General features: G+C 39.6%; 1 protein-coding gene across 1 annotated transcript in view; it reads left to right on the forward strand.

The window, feature by feature from the left end:
- The window catches only part of pin4 (protein (peptidylprolyl cis/trans isomerase) NIMA-interacting, 4 (parvulin)), a 31279-nt gene extending 20577 nt beyond the window's left edge, over positions 1 to 10702 (forward strand). Inside the window, exons 7-9 of the mRNA XM_048605331.1 lie at positions 2408 to 2478; positions 9033 to 9152; positions 10233 to 10702. Coding sequence (XP_048461288.1) covers positions 2408 to 2478; positions 9033 to 9152; positions 10233 to 10391 — 350 coding nt within the window. The 3' untranslated portion in view covers positions 10392 to 10702. The remainder of the gene's footprint in view (positions 1 to 2407; positions 2479 to 9032; positions 9153 to 10232) is intronic.
- Positions 10703 to 18331: the final 7629 nt, after the last annotated feature.

Consider the following 18331-nt stretch of genomic DNA (forward strand, 5'->3'; position numbering starts at 1 on the left):
ATTCCTTTTAAAAACTCCTTGTAAATGCTCCTGTTCTGCTTTGCGCAATTCTGGATTGCTGCAGTGTGTTGTGATCCATTTGAATCATGTCCTGATGCAGCTCCGTTTATGGGTGTTGGGATGGTTGCTGGTGAATTAAGTATCTGCTCCATATGTCCTGTCTTTCTGTATACACTAGTCTGGAGTTCCCTGTTGTTCTTGCGATCCACCATTATACCTAGGAAGGGTAGTCAGTTGTGGTTCTCTTCTTTTGTAAATTTTATTCTGGTGAGGATGTGTCAGTGGGTTTCTTCCAGTCTTGTGCGTTTGATAATCACAAAGGTGTCATCTACATAGTGGACTCAGAATTTGGTTTGGATGGTGGGGAGCGCTGTCTGTTCTGATCTTTGCATTACAGCTTCTGCTATCAGTCCTGATATTGGGAATCCCATTGGTTGTTGCACTGATTTGTTTAAATATATGGCTGTTGAAGGTGAAGTGGGTTGTGAGGCACAGATCCAGTCGTTTCAGGCTGCTGTCCTTGTTGATGCTGTCGATGACGCGGGGTGCCTGCCTTCCTGATTTGTCCAGCCGTGTGGCCATTGTCCTTTTGGCTAGGTCGATGTTTATGGATGTAAATAGTGCTGTTATGTCAAAGGATACCATTATCTTCTCTTCTATTCTGGTGTCCTTGATGTTGTTGAGGAATTCTGGGAGGAGTGAATGGAGTAGCTAGTGTTGTCAACTAAGTGTTTAAGTTTCTGTTGTAGTTCTTTGGCTAGTCTACATATTGGTGTGCCTGGTAGTGAGACAGTGGGTCTGAGGGGGACCCCTGCCTTGTGTACCTTGGGGAGTCCATAGAAGCGGGGTGTGTTGAATCCCTCTGGCTTCATTTTTTGACAGTCTGTCTTGCTGACACACCGGCACGGCAAGCAAGACTACAACCTCATCCACGGCCCGAGCTACAAATTTTCTCAAAAACTTTGGATCTTGTGTCTTTTAAATGCTGGAGTAAACCCACACACTTGAAAATCTACTCACATCGTAGTGTAATGCCAGTTGTAGCATCGGTACTCTTTACCACTTTGAACTGGATATACATATATTTCATACACCATACAAACATAGAAATTATGAGAAGAAGTAGGCCACCTGGCTGCACAAATGTGCTCCACCATCATAAAATCATGCCTGATCTGATTGCAATCTCAAACCACAATCCTGTCTACTCCCAATGACCTTTCACCCACATATTAATTATCTAGACCATAAGACGTTGGAGCAGAAATTAGGCCATTCAGCTCATCGCGTCTGTTCCACCATTCAATCATGGCTGATAAGTTTCTCAACCCCTTTCTCCTGCTTTCTCCCCTTAACCTTTGACAATCAAGAACCTATCTAACTCTGTCTTAAAAATACTCAATGACTTGGCCTCCACAGCCTTCTGAGGCAGTGAGTTCCACAGATTCACCACTCTCCGGCTGAAGAAGTTCCTCCTCATCTCTGTTCTAAAAGGTCTTCCCTTTACTCTAAGATCTATCCATCTTTACTGAAAAATATTCAAGGGCTCTGCTTCCCTAGCGTTTTGAGGAAGAGAGTTCCAAAGACTAATTACCCTCCAAGAGGAAAAAAAAATCGTGTCATCTTCATCTTGTATGGGCAACACCTTTTTTTTTAAAATAGTTGTCCCTAGTTCTAGATTCTCCCACAAGAGGAAACATCTGTGTATCCACTCTATCAAGACCCCTTGGGACCTCAAATGTTTCAATCAAGTTGTCTCTTACTCTTGTAAACTCTAGGAGATACAAGACTTGCCAGACCAAACCTTCTTCATAAGAGAATCCATCTAATGAATCTTCTCTGAATTGCTTCCATTTCATTTGCATCTTCCCTTAAACATGGAGGCCAACACACAGAACTCCAGATGTAGCCTCACAAGTGTCCTGTATAACTGAAGCATAACTTCCTTATTTTTGAGATCAGTGAGCAAGTTATTATGTTAGTAAAAACAGAAGGTGGTTGAGAAACCTAGTAGATTTGGCAACATCTGTGGAGAGAGAAATAGAGTTAGTGTTTCAAGTGCAATCTGACTCTTCTTTGTAACTTTTCAGAACTCTTTTTGAATCTGTTCGAGGGAAGAATCATACTGGATTCGAAGCATTAACTCTGTTTCCTTCTCTAAAAATGCTGCCAGACATGCACTTTATGTTTTTATTTCAGATTTCCAGCAACTGCTGCATTTTGGTTTTGTTATTGTTTATTCTTTTTGGGGAATCAAATCTTAGTTTTTTAATACTGTAGTCAAATATTCCAAAAACAATATAGCTGAAGCTCTATTTCATGCAGCCATGAGTGGAATATCGTGGATTATGGATCACCAGTGCATTTACTTTAAAAATAAAGAAACATATTCCATTTTTGTATATTTAAGGTGCTGCAGCCAGTGGTGATAGTACTGATAAGAAAGAAAAAGGATCCAAAGGGGGTAATGCAGTGAAGGTAAGCGATCAGAGTGTAAATTAGCTTCTTTGGCAACTCCCTTATACCTTCATGTTGTAGATTATTAGTTCAAAAATCACGTAAGGAATAAGTATATAATCTAGGCAGATGTCAAATTAGATGTTCAAATGAATCCTGAGTTTCCTGATGCTTTATGATGTTTGTTGAGAATGCATTTTTAAAACGAGGAATGGTTGAAGACCGCTCTGATAGCAGAGTAAGCATTATTCTCTCAATCAGTAGCAACTTCATTGATTAACGTTAATGTTTTTGGCAGAGTAATTCCTCAGTCTGACTGCAAAACAGATTTTCAAAAAAACTGCCTTATATATTATTTTAAGATCTTTTGATGTGAATCCTATGCTGTGCAAGGTGGTAACGTGATATGATGTCACTGGATGAGAAATCCACAGAACCATGATAATGCAAAAGGGGCATGTGTTCAAATCCCACTACAGCAGCTGGTGGAATTTAAAGTAAATTAATAAATTTGGAAAGTGAACCTACTCTCAGTAAGGGTCTCATGACAGCTATCATCAACTATTGTTGAGACAGATTCGGTTCACTAACATCCTTTGGTGTCACTCATGAGGAAAGTCTGCCATCCATTCCTGATTTAGACTACATGTGATGTCAGACCCACAACAAAATGGATGAATTGTAATTACCCTCTGAAAATGGTCTAGAAAGTCACTCAGTTCAAGGGCAATAGGAATGGCAGCGAATGTTGGGCTTGCCAGCGATGCCCTTAGCCCAAGAAGGAGCAAAAGCAAAGTATTTTCTTATGTTATTGGTGTAATAATATATTGCAGTTTGCTTTTAGTAGAAGTATCTGATTATTTCAAATTGTGAGCACTGAATTCTCACTTTCCTGCATCTTTATAATAGTTAGGCCAAATTGTTAGATACTTAAATTTCATTACAAGAACAACTTCAAAGAATCAGAATTAGATTATATTAATATACTTAGGCAGGGAATTAGTGTGAAAATACTCTATAATTGATTGGTACAAGATAGGAAATAGGGACAGGAGTCGGCCATTTTGCCCCTCAAACTTACCTCAGCATTCAATAAGATCATGGGTGATTTGTGCAAGGCTTTTGTGACAGCCCTCAGATCCCTGATATTTCACACATTCATCTACCTTCACTTTAAATATTTTTAGTGATCCAGCCATCACAACTCTCTAGGGTGTAGAAATTCTAGACATTCACTACCATCAGGAAAATAAATTGTATTGTATCTCATTTTTAAATATAGGCCCTCTTCTTCTGTAACTTGTATGTTTTAATAAGATCATTCTACTAAATGCTAGCAAATAAAAGCCTCACCTGTTCAGCCATTCCTGATAAATAAACCTCTTCATCTCAGGAATCAGCCTAATTAATCAAGTTTGGACTGCTTCTAACACCAGTTTATGTTTTCTAAACACAAGAACCAAAACTATACACAGTAGCCTAGGTATGGACTCACAAATACCCGATATAGTTGTAACAAGACTTCCCTACTTTTAAGATCCAATCCCGTCTGGCACAAAGGCCAAAATTCCAATAATCTCACACTTTCATACATTAAACTCAATCTGGCAAGTTTTGCGGACTTACTCAACCAGAAAGAGTTATACCAGGCTTGAAACATTAACTTGGTTCTCTTTCCACAGATGCTGCCAGACGTGCTGAGTTTTTCCAAAATCTGGGTTTGTTTCAGATTTCAAGCATCCACAGTATTTACTTTTATATCTATATCCCCTTGTAAATCCCGCATGTCCATATCTCAACATGTCCTCCATATTTTTATATCATCAGCAAATTTGGAAACTTTACACTCTGCCTCTCCTCCAAGTTGACAATATCATAGTAAACAATTGAGGGTCTAGGACTGATCTTTATGGCATTCCACTAGTTGCATCTTCCCAACCTGAAAAAAAAATCATTAATTCTGACACTATCTTCTGTGTGTTAACCAATCTTCATTACATGCTAGTACATTACCCCCAGTACTGCGCCCTTGTGCAATAACCTGTAATGTGACACTAATTGAATGCATTCTGGAAATCCAAATATACTACACCTACCAGTTCCCCATTATTAACTCTGATTGTTCCAGCGACGAGTCAAGCGACTTGATTGCATGCTTACCCCTTCACAAAACTGTGTTGCTTCTGTTTGATTGCGTTAAGCTTTTCTAATTGTCCTGCTATTTCTTTCTTAATAACAAACAGTCTAACATTTGTCTTTGGGAAAATAATACTATCAGCCTATGGTTTCACTCTTTGTGTCTCCCTCCCTTCTTGAATGGGGGCTTCACATTAGCCATTTCCCAATCCCCTCAAACCCTTATGGAATCTAGAGAGTTCAGAAATATTTTGACCAATGCCTTTAAAACCTTTGCCTTTTCCTTTCAAACCCTAGAGTGCAGGGCATTAGGTCCTGGCTACTTATCCGCCTTTAGTCTAATTAATTTGTCCCTTGTGATAGACTGTTACAAGATCTGTCTTCCAAATAGCATCTTGTTTATGTGGTGTCTTTGGAATGTTTATAGTGTCATCCAGTATATGAAGACGCACGTAAAATATTCCTCTGCCATGTCCCTGTTCCCCGTTCTTAATCACCCTGTTGCATCCTCCAAGGGTTCCAAACTTACTTTAACTGCTCGTTTTTTTATACACCAGTAGATGCTCTTGCTGTTTGTTTTGTATTTATTGCCGATTCATTTCCATAATAAATTTTCTCCTTCTTTATTAGTTTTTAGCCATCCAGTGTAAGTTGCTTGGGAAAATAAGTCCCAGTTCTTCAGCCAATATTAGTTTTTGCTGCTTCGTAAGCCTTGGTTTTTGGTTGGATACTCTCCTTGATTGCATTTGTTAACTATGGATGTTCATCCTTCTCATCGAGTCCCTCTTTATGAACAGAATTAATTTTTGCTAAGCGATTTGAAATATCTGCTTAAATGTCTGCCACAGCTCATCCACTGGCTTTTCCCTTAGACTATCTTCCCAGTCCACTTTAGACCACTCTTTCTTCTTCTTACTATTTTTAAGTTCAGGATAGTGGTATGAGGCCCGAGTTGCTGTCCCTCAAACTGAATTTGAAATTCTGTCATGTTGTGATTACTAACACAAAACATATCCTTAACTATGAGATCTGTTATTAATGATGTCTCATTACACATTACTAGATCTAAAATAGCCTGTTCCCAGCTAGGCCTGTAACATATTGTTCTAAGAAACAATTGCTGATACAGTCAACAAATTCCATATGACCCTTGCCAGTCTGATTTGTTCAGCCAGATTATAAGTACCCTGTGACAATTGTCACACACCTGTATTAGTTCCTGATTTATACATTATCCTACATTGAGCCACTCTTTGAGACCTGTCGACTACTCCCATTCGTGACTTCTTTCCCTTGCCATTCCTTACTTCCACAAACTAATTTCACATTATGATCTTCTGGACTTGCATCACTACTCACATTATTATCTTCCTTTATTAACTATATTACCCCACTTTCGTTTCCTTTTTGCCTTTTCCTGCAGAATGTTGAATGCCCTTGAGTATTGAGTTCCTCATCCTGGTCACCCTGCAGTTGTGTCTCAATAATATCTATCAAGTTCATATATTTTTATTTGTTTCATCAACTCATGTATGTTGTGAAAAATGCTGCGTGCATTTAGATAAGAAGCCCTAAGCTTTGACTATTTACTTTTAATACTTGCTGTGGTTCCAATCTCTGGTGTACTCTTATAATTCAAATGAAATCCAGCCCAACTGAATAGCTCTCATGATCCCCAGTGCTAGTGTTAGTGCCCCAAGAATCAGAAACCATTTCTCCCACACCAATCGTTGAGCCACGGATTTACTTCTTTAATCTTATTTACCCTACGCAAATTTGCATGTGACTCAGGTAGTAATCCTGAGATTATTAGGTTTGTAGTTGTGCTTTATCATTTATCCCTGAACTGCTCATAATCCCTCAGTAGAACCTTTGTCTTAGTCCTACCTGTGATTGGTACTGATATGGACCACAATAACTGGATCCTTCCTCTCCCATTCCATGTTCCTCTCCAGCCCAAAAGAAATATGCTGAATCTTGGCACCAGTTGGTCAACACTGTCTTTGGAGCATTCTCTGTCTTTGCTGCAGGGAACATTATCTATTCCCCAGACAAAGTAATTCCCAATGCTACGACATTTTTCTTTTCTCCCCCACTTGAATGCTTCTCTGGACCTTGTTTCTGTGTCACTTTACTCATTGTCTCTGTCGTCTGTTCCCTCATCGACACTGGGAACAAGAACTTCTTACTTTTTGGACAAAGCCCTGCTGAGTTTCCTCCAAAGCTAAATTCCAGATCTCCATGCCTGCCTCATTCACATTCATACTCACTTGTCCCTGCCCACAAATCAAATCTGATTTAATTAATCAAAGGCATGTAACTGCCTTCTGAAATACAGTCTTCAGTTACCTCTCCCTGTCCCTCTCCCTGATGTGTCGCAATGTCTACAGCTCGGACTTCAGCTCATCAACTCCGAGTCAAAGTTCCTTAAGCAGCTTTTGTTGCAGGAATGGTCACTGTGGATTGTATCAGCATGCACTAAATCCCATAGATTACAGCTGCAACAGATCACCTGCTCAGCCATCTCTGTGCAGTTTCATCAATTAATTTGGATGTTAAAATATTCTAAAAATGAGTTTCTTAACTGTATTTTCAGCTGTAATAATGTCTCCTGATTTTAACCGCATGGCCAATCGAGAGACATGGAAAAAATACTGACCAATCACCTGTTTTCTTGTGATATTGCTTCTGCTCTGACAGGGAGCAACAAGTTGAAGCATTTATAAATGCGCATTCCTTTATATGGTACCATTTAATTAGAATAATTCTATTACTATAGGAAGATGTTGGACAAAACTTACAGGAAGCAAGTAGTTATGTGAATTATTGGTCACACGACGTACAGTATGATGTGGTCACAAGGGGAAATGAGATGGATAAGATTCCTACATGTTGTCCTGCAACTTGCTAATTAAAAATTTTGTTTGACCCAACTTTGTAGGTATAACGAATATGGCTCAGTTGGTAAAGTGTTCACAGTTGAGTCAAAGTTTGTAGCTCAAGTCCCATTCCAGGATTTGTTTGCAACAATGTAGACTGACAGATTGTAGTACTGACCGGGTGCTGCACAGTCAAAGGTGGCCTCTTTCACATGAGACAGTCAACAAAGACCCTTTGTCTTTTGAAGGTGGAGGCAGTAGCAGAATGGTAATATCAGTAGGTCAGTAATCCAAAGTCCCAGATGAATTCCACCATGTCAGGTGCTGAATATTAAATTCATTAAAAAAATGAAAAAGTCTGAAATTAAAAACTGCCAGTCTGATGGTAAATATGTAGCAATTGTTGGTTGTCACAAATACTCATCTGGCACACAAATGTAGGGAAGGAAATCTGTCATCCTTAATTTTTTGTGGCCTGCATGTGACTCCAGACTCTCAGCAATGTTGTTGACTCACAACTGTCCTCTGAAATGACCTAAGAAGATATATACTTCAAAGGTATTTAGGGATGGACAGTTTATGCTGATTAACCAGTGATGTCTACATCCCATGATACTGTTTTGAAGAAGAGCAGAGGATTTATTCCTCCTGTCTTAGCTAAAATTTGTCCCTCAGATAACTTCATAAGAAACAGATTACTTTTGTCGTCTTTATCACATTTCTATGTTAATATTAGCTGCAACCTTTCCTTCATTGTAACACAGACTTCACTATGAGAAAGTACTCCATTTGACTGGTAATGGATTTTATGACATCTGATGATCATGAAGGATGCAATATACATGCAGATCTTTCTTTCCACCAACTCTTATTGAAATCTGTGGTACCCTGACCTATTTTGAACAGAAGCATAACACACTTAAGTCACTGGGTTTAGTTTTTCCTTTATATCTCTTCTCTCCTGTAAACCACAGCATGTTCGTGGGGAACCTCATGCTAAATCATTCGTAGACAACCTGATGCTGGCTCAGGGTTACGTAAGTAGCAGAGCAGCTACCTTGTTGCCATCTATTGAAAGTCATCCTTGAACAACACTTTGCTGTCTTGAAGATATTGGTTGTTGCATCGATATATCAGGTCTTCGTGACTCATCCATTGGTGTTTTAACTGTTCAGTGTTAGAGACATCAGCATTTAGCAAATTCTGTTCTCCTCCAACATCTCAATACATGTACTTATGTAATGCTTATTTAGTATTAAAGGTTATAGAGTAGTGATCAGAGGCAAGAACTTTGGCTGATATTTTTTCCTCCATGACCTTGGAGCACCAAGAATAATTATGACATTCTTAGTATTACCGTCGGGGAGATCAGCTAACTTCATACAAATTGGATTTCACACCTCAACTTTCTTGTTCCATGAGCCTTAGTACACATTAAGTGGTATGTTTGAAGAAGTTTTGGCTTCAATTTATTTTTGTCTAGAAATTCAAGCATCTTTCAAAAAAGCCTGATGGGTCTCATCTATTGGACACCATTCATATTGAATTATTGTGTTTCAGGTGAGGCATATTCTCTGTGAAAAGCACAGTAAAATCATGGAAGCTATGGAGAAGTTGAAATCTGGCATGAAATTTAATGAAGTGGCTAGCCAATACAGTGAAGACAAAGCCAGGCAAGGAGTAAGTAGCAGCTCATGTAAAAGCAAATACATAGATGCTGGAAATCTGAAATATAAACAAAAAAATGTAGAAATTCAGCAGGTCTGGCAGATTCTGTGAAGCGAGATCAGATTTAACATTTGAAGTTTAGTGACGTTCTGAAGAAGAGTCATTGGACTCAAAGCGTTAACTTGGTTTCTGTCGCCACAGATGCTGCCAGACCTGCTGAGTTTCTCCAGCATTTCCTGTTTTTATTTAAGTACAAACTGTAAATGTGCTGAAGGAGTCACCTCACTGCATTGATTCCTAGTCATGATACTTTGTGCAGTTCTTGTACTGTCATTATTTCTGCACTCGGTGACTTTTTGCTCAATGCAAATTGGCTGTAATCTTTATCTGCTTGACGTTACTTCCTGTGGCATTTCATTAAACGTATATGGTTCCATGATAAAAATAGATTTTGAACAACTGTTGACTTGTTTATTAAAATAGAGATGTCTGGATTCATTACGTAATTACCTTGAGGCAATTTGGTAGTGTTCACGCTGCTGTTGAAGGAGCAAGTATGTGTTCAATATGAACTGCTTATGGGTTGGTTTATCAGGAGTTTGCATTTACTATCTTCCAAATTTTGACCAGGTTCAAACAAAATCGTATTCTTTCACTTGAACAACCGAAGAATGTTTTCATTTGAATGAGTTTATTAGTTGAAATATTATCAGTTAAGTTTATCCTATAAATTTGCTAGGACAGATTTGCCACGTTTTCCCATTTCCCAGTGGTCTCATTCTGTTACGATGATGCCTTAAACTAATTGAACAAATGCAATATTCCATCAGTGCCATGTTAAAAACTTGTTGCGAAAGCTGATATATTCCCACCCAAGTATAGCTCCAGGTTGTGGAATGCCTTTAAATCAAATCATTACAATCCAGTCCTTGATTTAATATTGTTTTTATAATTCAGCAACAAATGCAGTTCATTTAAAAGTTGTAGCAAACTGCATGTCTTTGCTGCGTGCAAGACTTATAACACAGTGTAGAGAAATGTTTTCTTTCTCCAGTTTGCAAACAAATTGAAAATTATTGTTCTCCCTCTTAGGGCGATTTGGGATGGATGACCAGAGGTTCAATGGTGGGACCCTTCCAAGAAGCTGCTTTTGCTCTGTCCAACAGTACAACAGACAAACCCATTTACACGGATTCCCCTATCAAAACTAAATTTGGTTACCACATCATCATGGTTGAGGGAAAGAAGTAAAATATATTTATTTTCAGTTGTCACTATATCTGTACTTTTGTTAAGAAACTGAATCATTTCTTCTTTCTGAAGCCCCAGACCAATTGTAACAAGGAATGAACAGCCTGCTGGCAGCCCTTCGGTAGTATTATTTTCACTGGCTACAAAGATGAATATTTCAGGGTTACTCTTTTATTCACATCACTTCTGTCTTGTAAAAGTAACTATGGCTTACCATTATTCATCATTCAAAGAAAAACTATTGTAAATTGTATTTTTTTTAAATTCTGTATGTTGGTGAAATATATCAAAATAAACGGCATGAAGTTGAACAATTCCTAAATTGTAAACTTCATTTAAAGATTAATGAAAAAATTTTCAAATGTATTGCCCATCTTGATTTTATGAGACAAAAAGCTACATAAACATTTTGGTTGTCTTTGCATTCCTTAGTGGATAACTGACTGCTCTGTGATATAGAATAGGTCAAAGTAGGGAAACTGCAAGTGGGTCATTTCTGAATTGTCCCATCTCAATTGACACAGTTGTACCAGCTCCTGAACTATCATTATGGACAGCTGAGTATCTTAATTTAATTCCAAATGTGTATTATTATAGCATCAAAATTGTCATTCAGCGACAGCGCAGAGCTTAATCACACATTGCAATATGAACTGAGTGCACTGTGAACATAGTGGAAAGTTGAGAATTTGGTGAGTAGTCAGATTAAAATTTAGTTTTAACATTTAGAAGGAGAAATTTGTTTGTGTAGAGCTGCACGGTTTTCCTCGTTAAAATCAGTAACGAAATTTATGCTGGTGATGGCCTGAAGCACTGCTTGCTGCTGGGATTCATGGTAGGCCGACATAGCAATGCCGTGTCAACTAATTTCTTCCTTTGTGCAAATGTGATTAGTTGTTAACAGTAAATCAGCTGTAAGCCATTGCCTGATTGAGGATATTTACTGTAACCTAGGGTGGCACGGTGGCTCAGTGGTTAGCACGGCTGCCTCACAGCACCAGGGACCCGGGTTCGATTCCACTCTCAGGTGACTGTCTGTGTGGAGTTTGCACATTCTCCCCATGTCTGCATGGGTTTCCTCTGGGTGCTGCTGTTTCCTCCCAAAGTCCAAAGATGTGCAGGCTAGGTGGATTGGCTGTGCTAAGTTGCCTGTAACGTTCAGGGATGTGTTGATTAGGTGGGTTATGCGGACGGTTCTGGGTGGGATGCTCTGAGGGTCCGTGTGGACTTGTTGGGCTGAAGGGCCTGTTTCCACACTGTAGGGATTCTATGATAAACTATGATGATGATGGTAACATGAATGTGACTCAAAACAATTTAAGGTAAAAATATTTCTTGCATTACATTGTAACTGCAGATTACAGTTACAGTTGAGTGGATTATGAACAAACTGCAAAGTTTAGAATTAGGTGGAAGTCGGATTTGGTGCACAGGGAGAAGGAGGTATTTTCTTTCACCTATGACACTTGTAATGATTTCTGTAAGTTAGAGGCAATAAGTATTGAAAATTGTGTTGTGTCTTTTAGAAATTTGGGTGGAATCTTATTGGGGCTTCAAGGGTCTCACTTGATAGCTGGAGAGCCACTGAGACATCTATACCTTCTCTTCCAGGGTGAACACACCAATCAGGCAGTGGTAAGGCCATCTGCAGGTCCTCCCATAGAATCAAGACCCAGGGACAGAAGTCCTGCTCAGGGAGATATACAGGCCAATCAGAGGCTGGCGTAGGGAGGAGGCAGTGACTTCTGCTAAAAGTGCACCCCTGATTCTCCAGCATCATGGTGGACCTAAGACTGAGCTAAGTAATGATAGCAGGGGTTGGGGGTTGTAAGGAGAGGGCAGTGGCTTGCTCCTAATGGGCATATCCCTATATAAGGGCAGTTTCCTGAACAGGTGCTGACTGCTTCACCTTCCTACAATGTGACTAATGGAATAGATAAGGATGAACCAGTAAATATGATGTATTTGGATTTTCAAAAGGTTTTTGATAAGTTCCAACATAAGAGTTTCTTAGGCAAAATGAAAGTATATGGGATGGGGGTAATATGGATGATATATATACCATACTTCTATTATATATAAAACATAGGGGGTCAGTTAGCTCACTTGGCTGGAGAGCTGGTTTGCAATGCAGAGTGTTGCCTACACTGAGTTCAATTGCAGTATCTCCTCAACTTTTCCCCTCACCTGAGGTTTAGTGACCCTCAGGTTAACCTACCACCAGTCATCTCTTTCGAATGAGAGAGCAGCCGTATGGTCTGCTAGGACTATAGCGACTTTACCTTTATATATGATATGCGTGAATTGAGAATTATTGACAAACAGGAAACAGAGTGGGAATAAATGGGTCTTTTAACTGAGTGGCAGACAGTGCCTAGTGGGGTACACCAAGAATCAGTGTTTGGGCTGCAGCTATTCATGATCTGTATAAGTTACCTGAAAGATGGAACCAAATGCAACATTTCCAAGTTTGCTGATAAATCAAATCTGGGAAGGATTATAAGTTGTGAGAAGGATGAAAGGAGGCTTCAAGGTTATTTAGAAAAGTTGAGTGAATGGGCAAGCATACGGCGGTTGCAGGACATGGTTAAATGTGAAATTATACACTTTAGTGTGAAAAACAGAAAGACAGTATTATTTAAATAATCATATATTTGAAATGTGGATGAACAAAGGGATCTGAGTGTCCTTATATACCAGTCAATGAAAGTAGACAGGTAGGTGCAGCAAGCAATTAGGAAGGCTAATGAGTATATTGGCCTTTGTTGTAAGAGGATTCAAGGTAGAGGTTTCTTACTGCAGTCTTACAGGGCTTTGATGAGACTACACCTGGAGTATTACATGCAGTTATGGTCTCCCTATCTAAGAGATGTCACCCTTGCCATTTGAGACACTGCTGTGGAGGTTTACAAGGCTAACACTAGAGCTGGCAGGACTGTCCTATAAGAAAAGGTTGGTTCGACTGGGCCTTTATTTGCTAGGGTTTAGAAGAATGACAGGGAATCTGATTGAAATTTATAAAATTCTAACTAGGGGGTGCTAGCAGACTAAATGCAGGGAGGATGTTTTTCGTGGTTGAGGAGTACAGAACCAGGAGTCGCAGTTTCAGCATATGGGGTAGGCCATTTAGTGCTGAAATGAGGAAAAAAATTCTTCACTCCAAGAATAGGGAATTTATGGAATTCTCTACCACAGAAGGCTGTGGAGGCCAGGTCACTTGAGTACATTCAAGAAAGTGATAGATACATTTTTGGATTTTAAAAGCATCAAGGAGAGAAAGTGGGAATCCGGCATTGGTCATATTGAATGGTAGAGCAGGCTTGAAGGGCCAAATGACCTACTCTTGCTCCTAGTTTCTGTGTTTCTGTGCGATAAGCTGCCCTAGGGTAGCAGCTGTTGTGAACCCTACATGGCGTCAGTTCAACCTGCAGCTGATTTAATCCAAGCGATGGTGAGATGAAGCCGTTCAGCGGTCCTTCACTGGCCATTTACAGTTGATGGAAGGACCAGAACGTAGACCATGAACAGTCTTTCCCAGAATTTAATTCTGGTGGAGGTGAGAAGGCAGCAACATTATGGTTTACTACCCTCCCTAATTAAATGCCCTTCCTGCCCCCAAGATTGCCATCCCGGGGAGCAGACATTTCTTGCCATTATGTAAGCTGGTATTTTTAAGTAAGTAGCTTGAAACAGACAAAAATGTAATTGTCTTCATAAACAAAGACTAAGATAAGGTAAGGATCAAAGATTTAAAAAAACCTAAACCACGTTTCAAAAAGAGCAAGATTTTTGAGTAGCAGCCTTTCGGCTGGTGAAATCCAGCCTCAAGTTTATCTCAGGAAGTTGATTAGCGGATTGAAACAGTGAATGAAAGCCACAAGAAGAAACAGGCTCAGAGATAGTAGGAACTGCAGATGCTGGAGAATCCGAGACAACAAGGTGCAGGGCTGGATGAACACAGCAGGCCAAGCAGCATCATAGGAGCAGAGAGGCTGAAGAGGCGGGGATGGGGCCAGGAAAGGTGAGTGTAGGTAGGGAGTTAGGAAGGGGATAGGTCAGTCCAGGGAGGACGGACAGGTCAAGGGGGCGGGATGAGGTTGGTCGGTAGGAGATGGAGGTGCGGCTTGGGGTGGGAGGAGGGGATAGGTGGGAGGAAGAACAGGTTAGGGAGGCAGGGACGAGTTGGACTGGTTTTGGGATGCGGTGGGGGGAGGGGAGATTTTGAAACTTGTGAAATCCACATTGATACCATTGGGCTGCAGGGTTCCCAAGCGGAATATGAGTTGCTGTTCCTGCAACCTTCGGGTGGCATCGTTGTGGCACTGCAGGAGGCCCAGGATGGACATGTCGTCTGAGGAGAAACAGGCTGTTGGGAGTCAGGGATCAAACACCAGACAGGAGAGCAAAGCTTAAAATGTGATCTTTTAGTGAGCACAGAGTGTGGAGTATTGCAAGTAAGTTGCAGATAAGTTTATTCATTGGTGTTTTTAGTGGTTCGTTATTTCCAATGGCTAAACTATTTAGCTTTAAGGCTAATACAGAACATGTACATTTTCATCTGTAAATGTAAGACTGAAATATGGCAAACTAGGTTTTGTGTCAAGACTGCAGAATGTAGAAATTCGAGGATAGTGAGCCTGTCCTATGTTACACCATTTTTTAACCCCACCTTGGCCAACCACAACAAAGGTTTTTAATTTTTTTAGCATGCAGTGATTTCACACATCACTTAAAATGCAGTTTTCATTCAAATTACAGAACAAATAGAAGGTTTTCTTGAATGAAGTTAAGAGGAATTTTATAGCTCAGTAACCCAGAGAAAAGAATAAAATGTGACATCAAACGCACACAAGCACAGGTATAAGGTTTAAAAAGGGGACAGTGTCCAATACAGACAGATTGCATAAAGGCTACAAATTTAAAAGTTTGTGAGGTGTTAGGTTTGAACCTGATACCCTGATTGTTTGTCTGATGACTTTACCATCAGCAAGAATGAAATTTGTAGATATCTTTTGAGTTCTCATTGAATAGTTTCTCCAGTTTGTTTTACTGAGTGGAAGAAAGAGAGTAAGCTTTCAGTTCTGCTGTTACGGATTTATTTTCTTTCTCTCTGCTGTACCCAAAGGTTGCTGGCACAAGTACTTTGTGGTTACATTGAAACATAGAAAATAGGAGCAAAAGTAGGTCATTCAGCCTTTCAAGCCCTGCTCCACCATTCAATACAATCATGGCTGATTGTCCAACTCAGTACCCTGTTCCTGTTTTCTCCCCATACCTTTGATCCTGAGAACCAAATCTAACTCCTTCTTGAAAATATTCAGTGTTTTGGCCTCCAGTGATTAATGTGGCAGAGAATTCTAAAGGCTCACCACTCTCGGGTGAAGAAATTTCTTCTCATCTAGATTCTTCCTGTTGCTGAAATAAAACCGCATATCAATCAAGTCTGACATTCCCAGTCTACAATAACAACATTGTAGGTCACCTCATATGATCACATTATCTTCCATACAAACACCTGCAACTCAACTATACATTTAAAGCAAGTGATCAGTCATCATGGAATATAGAAACATTTGTTGGGGAAGTACCACACCTAGTTTAGAAGATGCTGATGATTGTATTATTTACTCTTATCCAGCTTAATAAAGCTATTCCACCCAGTAGGCCCAGGCCAGTGATTATGGACCACATGAGTCTCCTAACACTTACTTTTACTTAATGCTATCAAGATATCCTTTTCTTTCTTTCTCCAACGTGTGTTCATCTGACTCCTCTTCACTACCGATGTGCTAATCACTTCAAATACTCCTTATGGTAGTGATGTCAACATTCTAACAATTCTTTGATAAACCTGTCATTCTTGGAAACTCTCTTGGTTTGTTGACAACCATCTTTCATTGATGATCCCTGCTGGTTTGACACAAAAGTAGAAAACCTGAATTCCAAGTGCACTCCATTAAACCATTTTGTAACCTTAAAAGACACAAACAGTTCACAAAACATCTGTCTTTTATCAAGAAAGAACTCCAGTCTGTTAAGTACTTCCTGATGAGAGTAACAGTCCTGGCATCCTACTAACAAATCATTTTGAACCTTATCCAGTGCCTCTTTATGTTGCTCATTTTCCATTACTGTCCTGATTTGGAAATATTTTGTTCATTCAGTATCACTGGGTCAAAATCCTGGAACTCCCTCACTGAGAGCACTTTGTATGTACATACACTCCAATGAAATGCAGCCGTTCAAGTAAGCAGCTTACTGTCTCATCCTCTCGAGAACAACTCGGGATGGGCAATAACTGCTGGCTGAGCCACAATGCCTACATCTCTTGAATGAAATAAAGAATATTTGGACAACAAAACTGTTCTCAACATGAACTGGTTGGACTGAAGGGTCTGTTTCCACCCTGTATAATTCTATGACTATGACTTGAATATTGTTTCTTTGAATAACCTTGGTGAGAAACCAAGTTTAAATAACTTCTCTGTATTTCAGTACTATCCCTTTGGAATGAGCCTCGTATTTGTTTGCTTTTTTATGGCAATATTAATCACCATTGCTACTTTTAGTGATTTACTTCACTGTACAACTCAATCCCTCTACTCCACTGGACACTTATTGTGCAATGAGTATATGACCTCATTGTTCTTCTTACCGAAATGTACCCATGTCCCATTGACCTACATTGAAGTTCATTTACCAAATATAGACATTCTTCAAGTTTCTAAAGTGTCTTAATTTGTTGCAGTCCTCTTTTCTACTAAACTACATCTCACAATCTCAGGTTGTCTGCAAACTTTGAAATTGCGCTTTTAAATTCCTGAGTCAAAATTGTTTATATAATGTAGAAATGTACAAAATATGAGCAGGAGCAGGCCATTCAAGCCTGCTCCGTCATTTAATACGATCATGGCTGATCATCCAACTCAATAACCTGTTCCTGCTTTCTCCTCATGCCCTTTGAAGCCTCTAGCTCTAAGAACTATATCTAACACCATGAAATTATTCAATGTTTTGGCATCAATTGCTTTCTATGGCAAAGAATTTCACAGGTTCATCACTGAGTAAAGAAATTTCTTCTCTGTCTTAAATGGCCTGTGATCCCTGGTTATGGAATTCCTGGTCATCAGGAACACCTTTCCTGTTTTTATTCTGTGTAGTTCTGTTAGAATTTTGTAAGTTTTTATGAAATCCAGCCTCGTTCTTCTAAACTCCAGTGAATATAATTGTAACAGATTCAGTGGGTCTTCATACATTAGTCCTGCCATCTCAGGAATCAGTCTGGTAAACTTTTGTTGCTCTCCCTCACACCCAGAACATCATTCCTCAGATAAGAAGACCAAAATTTCACACAGTACTCACTGTATGGTTTCACGAAGGCTGTGTACAATTAATGTAAAACATCCCTGCTCCTGTACTCGAATCCTCTTGCTACAAAGGCCAACATACCACTTGCCTTCTTGACAGCCTGCTCCAACTGTATGCTTACTTTCAAAGACTGGCGTACAAGGATATCCAGGAGTCATTGCACCTCATATTTGCTCAATCTATCAATATTTAGACAAAAATCTGTCTTCTTGTTTTTGCTAGAAAGTACATAACTTTACATTTATACACATTATACTTAGCTGCCATGCATTTGGAAGTGCGGATGGTCACTGATGATTGCACAATGTTCAGCATCATTCATGACTCCTCAGATACTGAAACAGTCCATGTCCAAAAACAACAAATCTGGACAATTTCCAGGCTTGGGCTGACAAGTGGCAAGTAACATTGGTGCCACACAAATACCAGGCTATGACCATCACCAATAAGGGACAATCTAACCACCGCCCCTTGACATTCAATGGTGTTATCATCACTGAATACCGCACTGTCAACAGCCTGGGGGTGATCATTGACCAGAAACTCAACTGGACTCACCACATAAACGCAGT

The sequence above is a fragment of the Rhincodon typus genome, chromosome 14, assembly GCF_021869965.1.
Source record: "Rhincodon typus isolate 14 chromosome 14, sRhiTyp1.1, whole genome shotgun sequence".
Classification (NCBI taxonomy): domain Eukaryota; kingdom Metazoa; phylum Chordata; class Chondrichthyes; order Orectolobiformes; family Rhincodontidae; genus Rhincodon; species Rhincodon typus.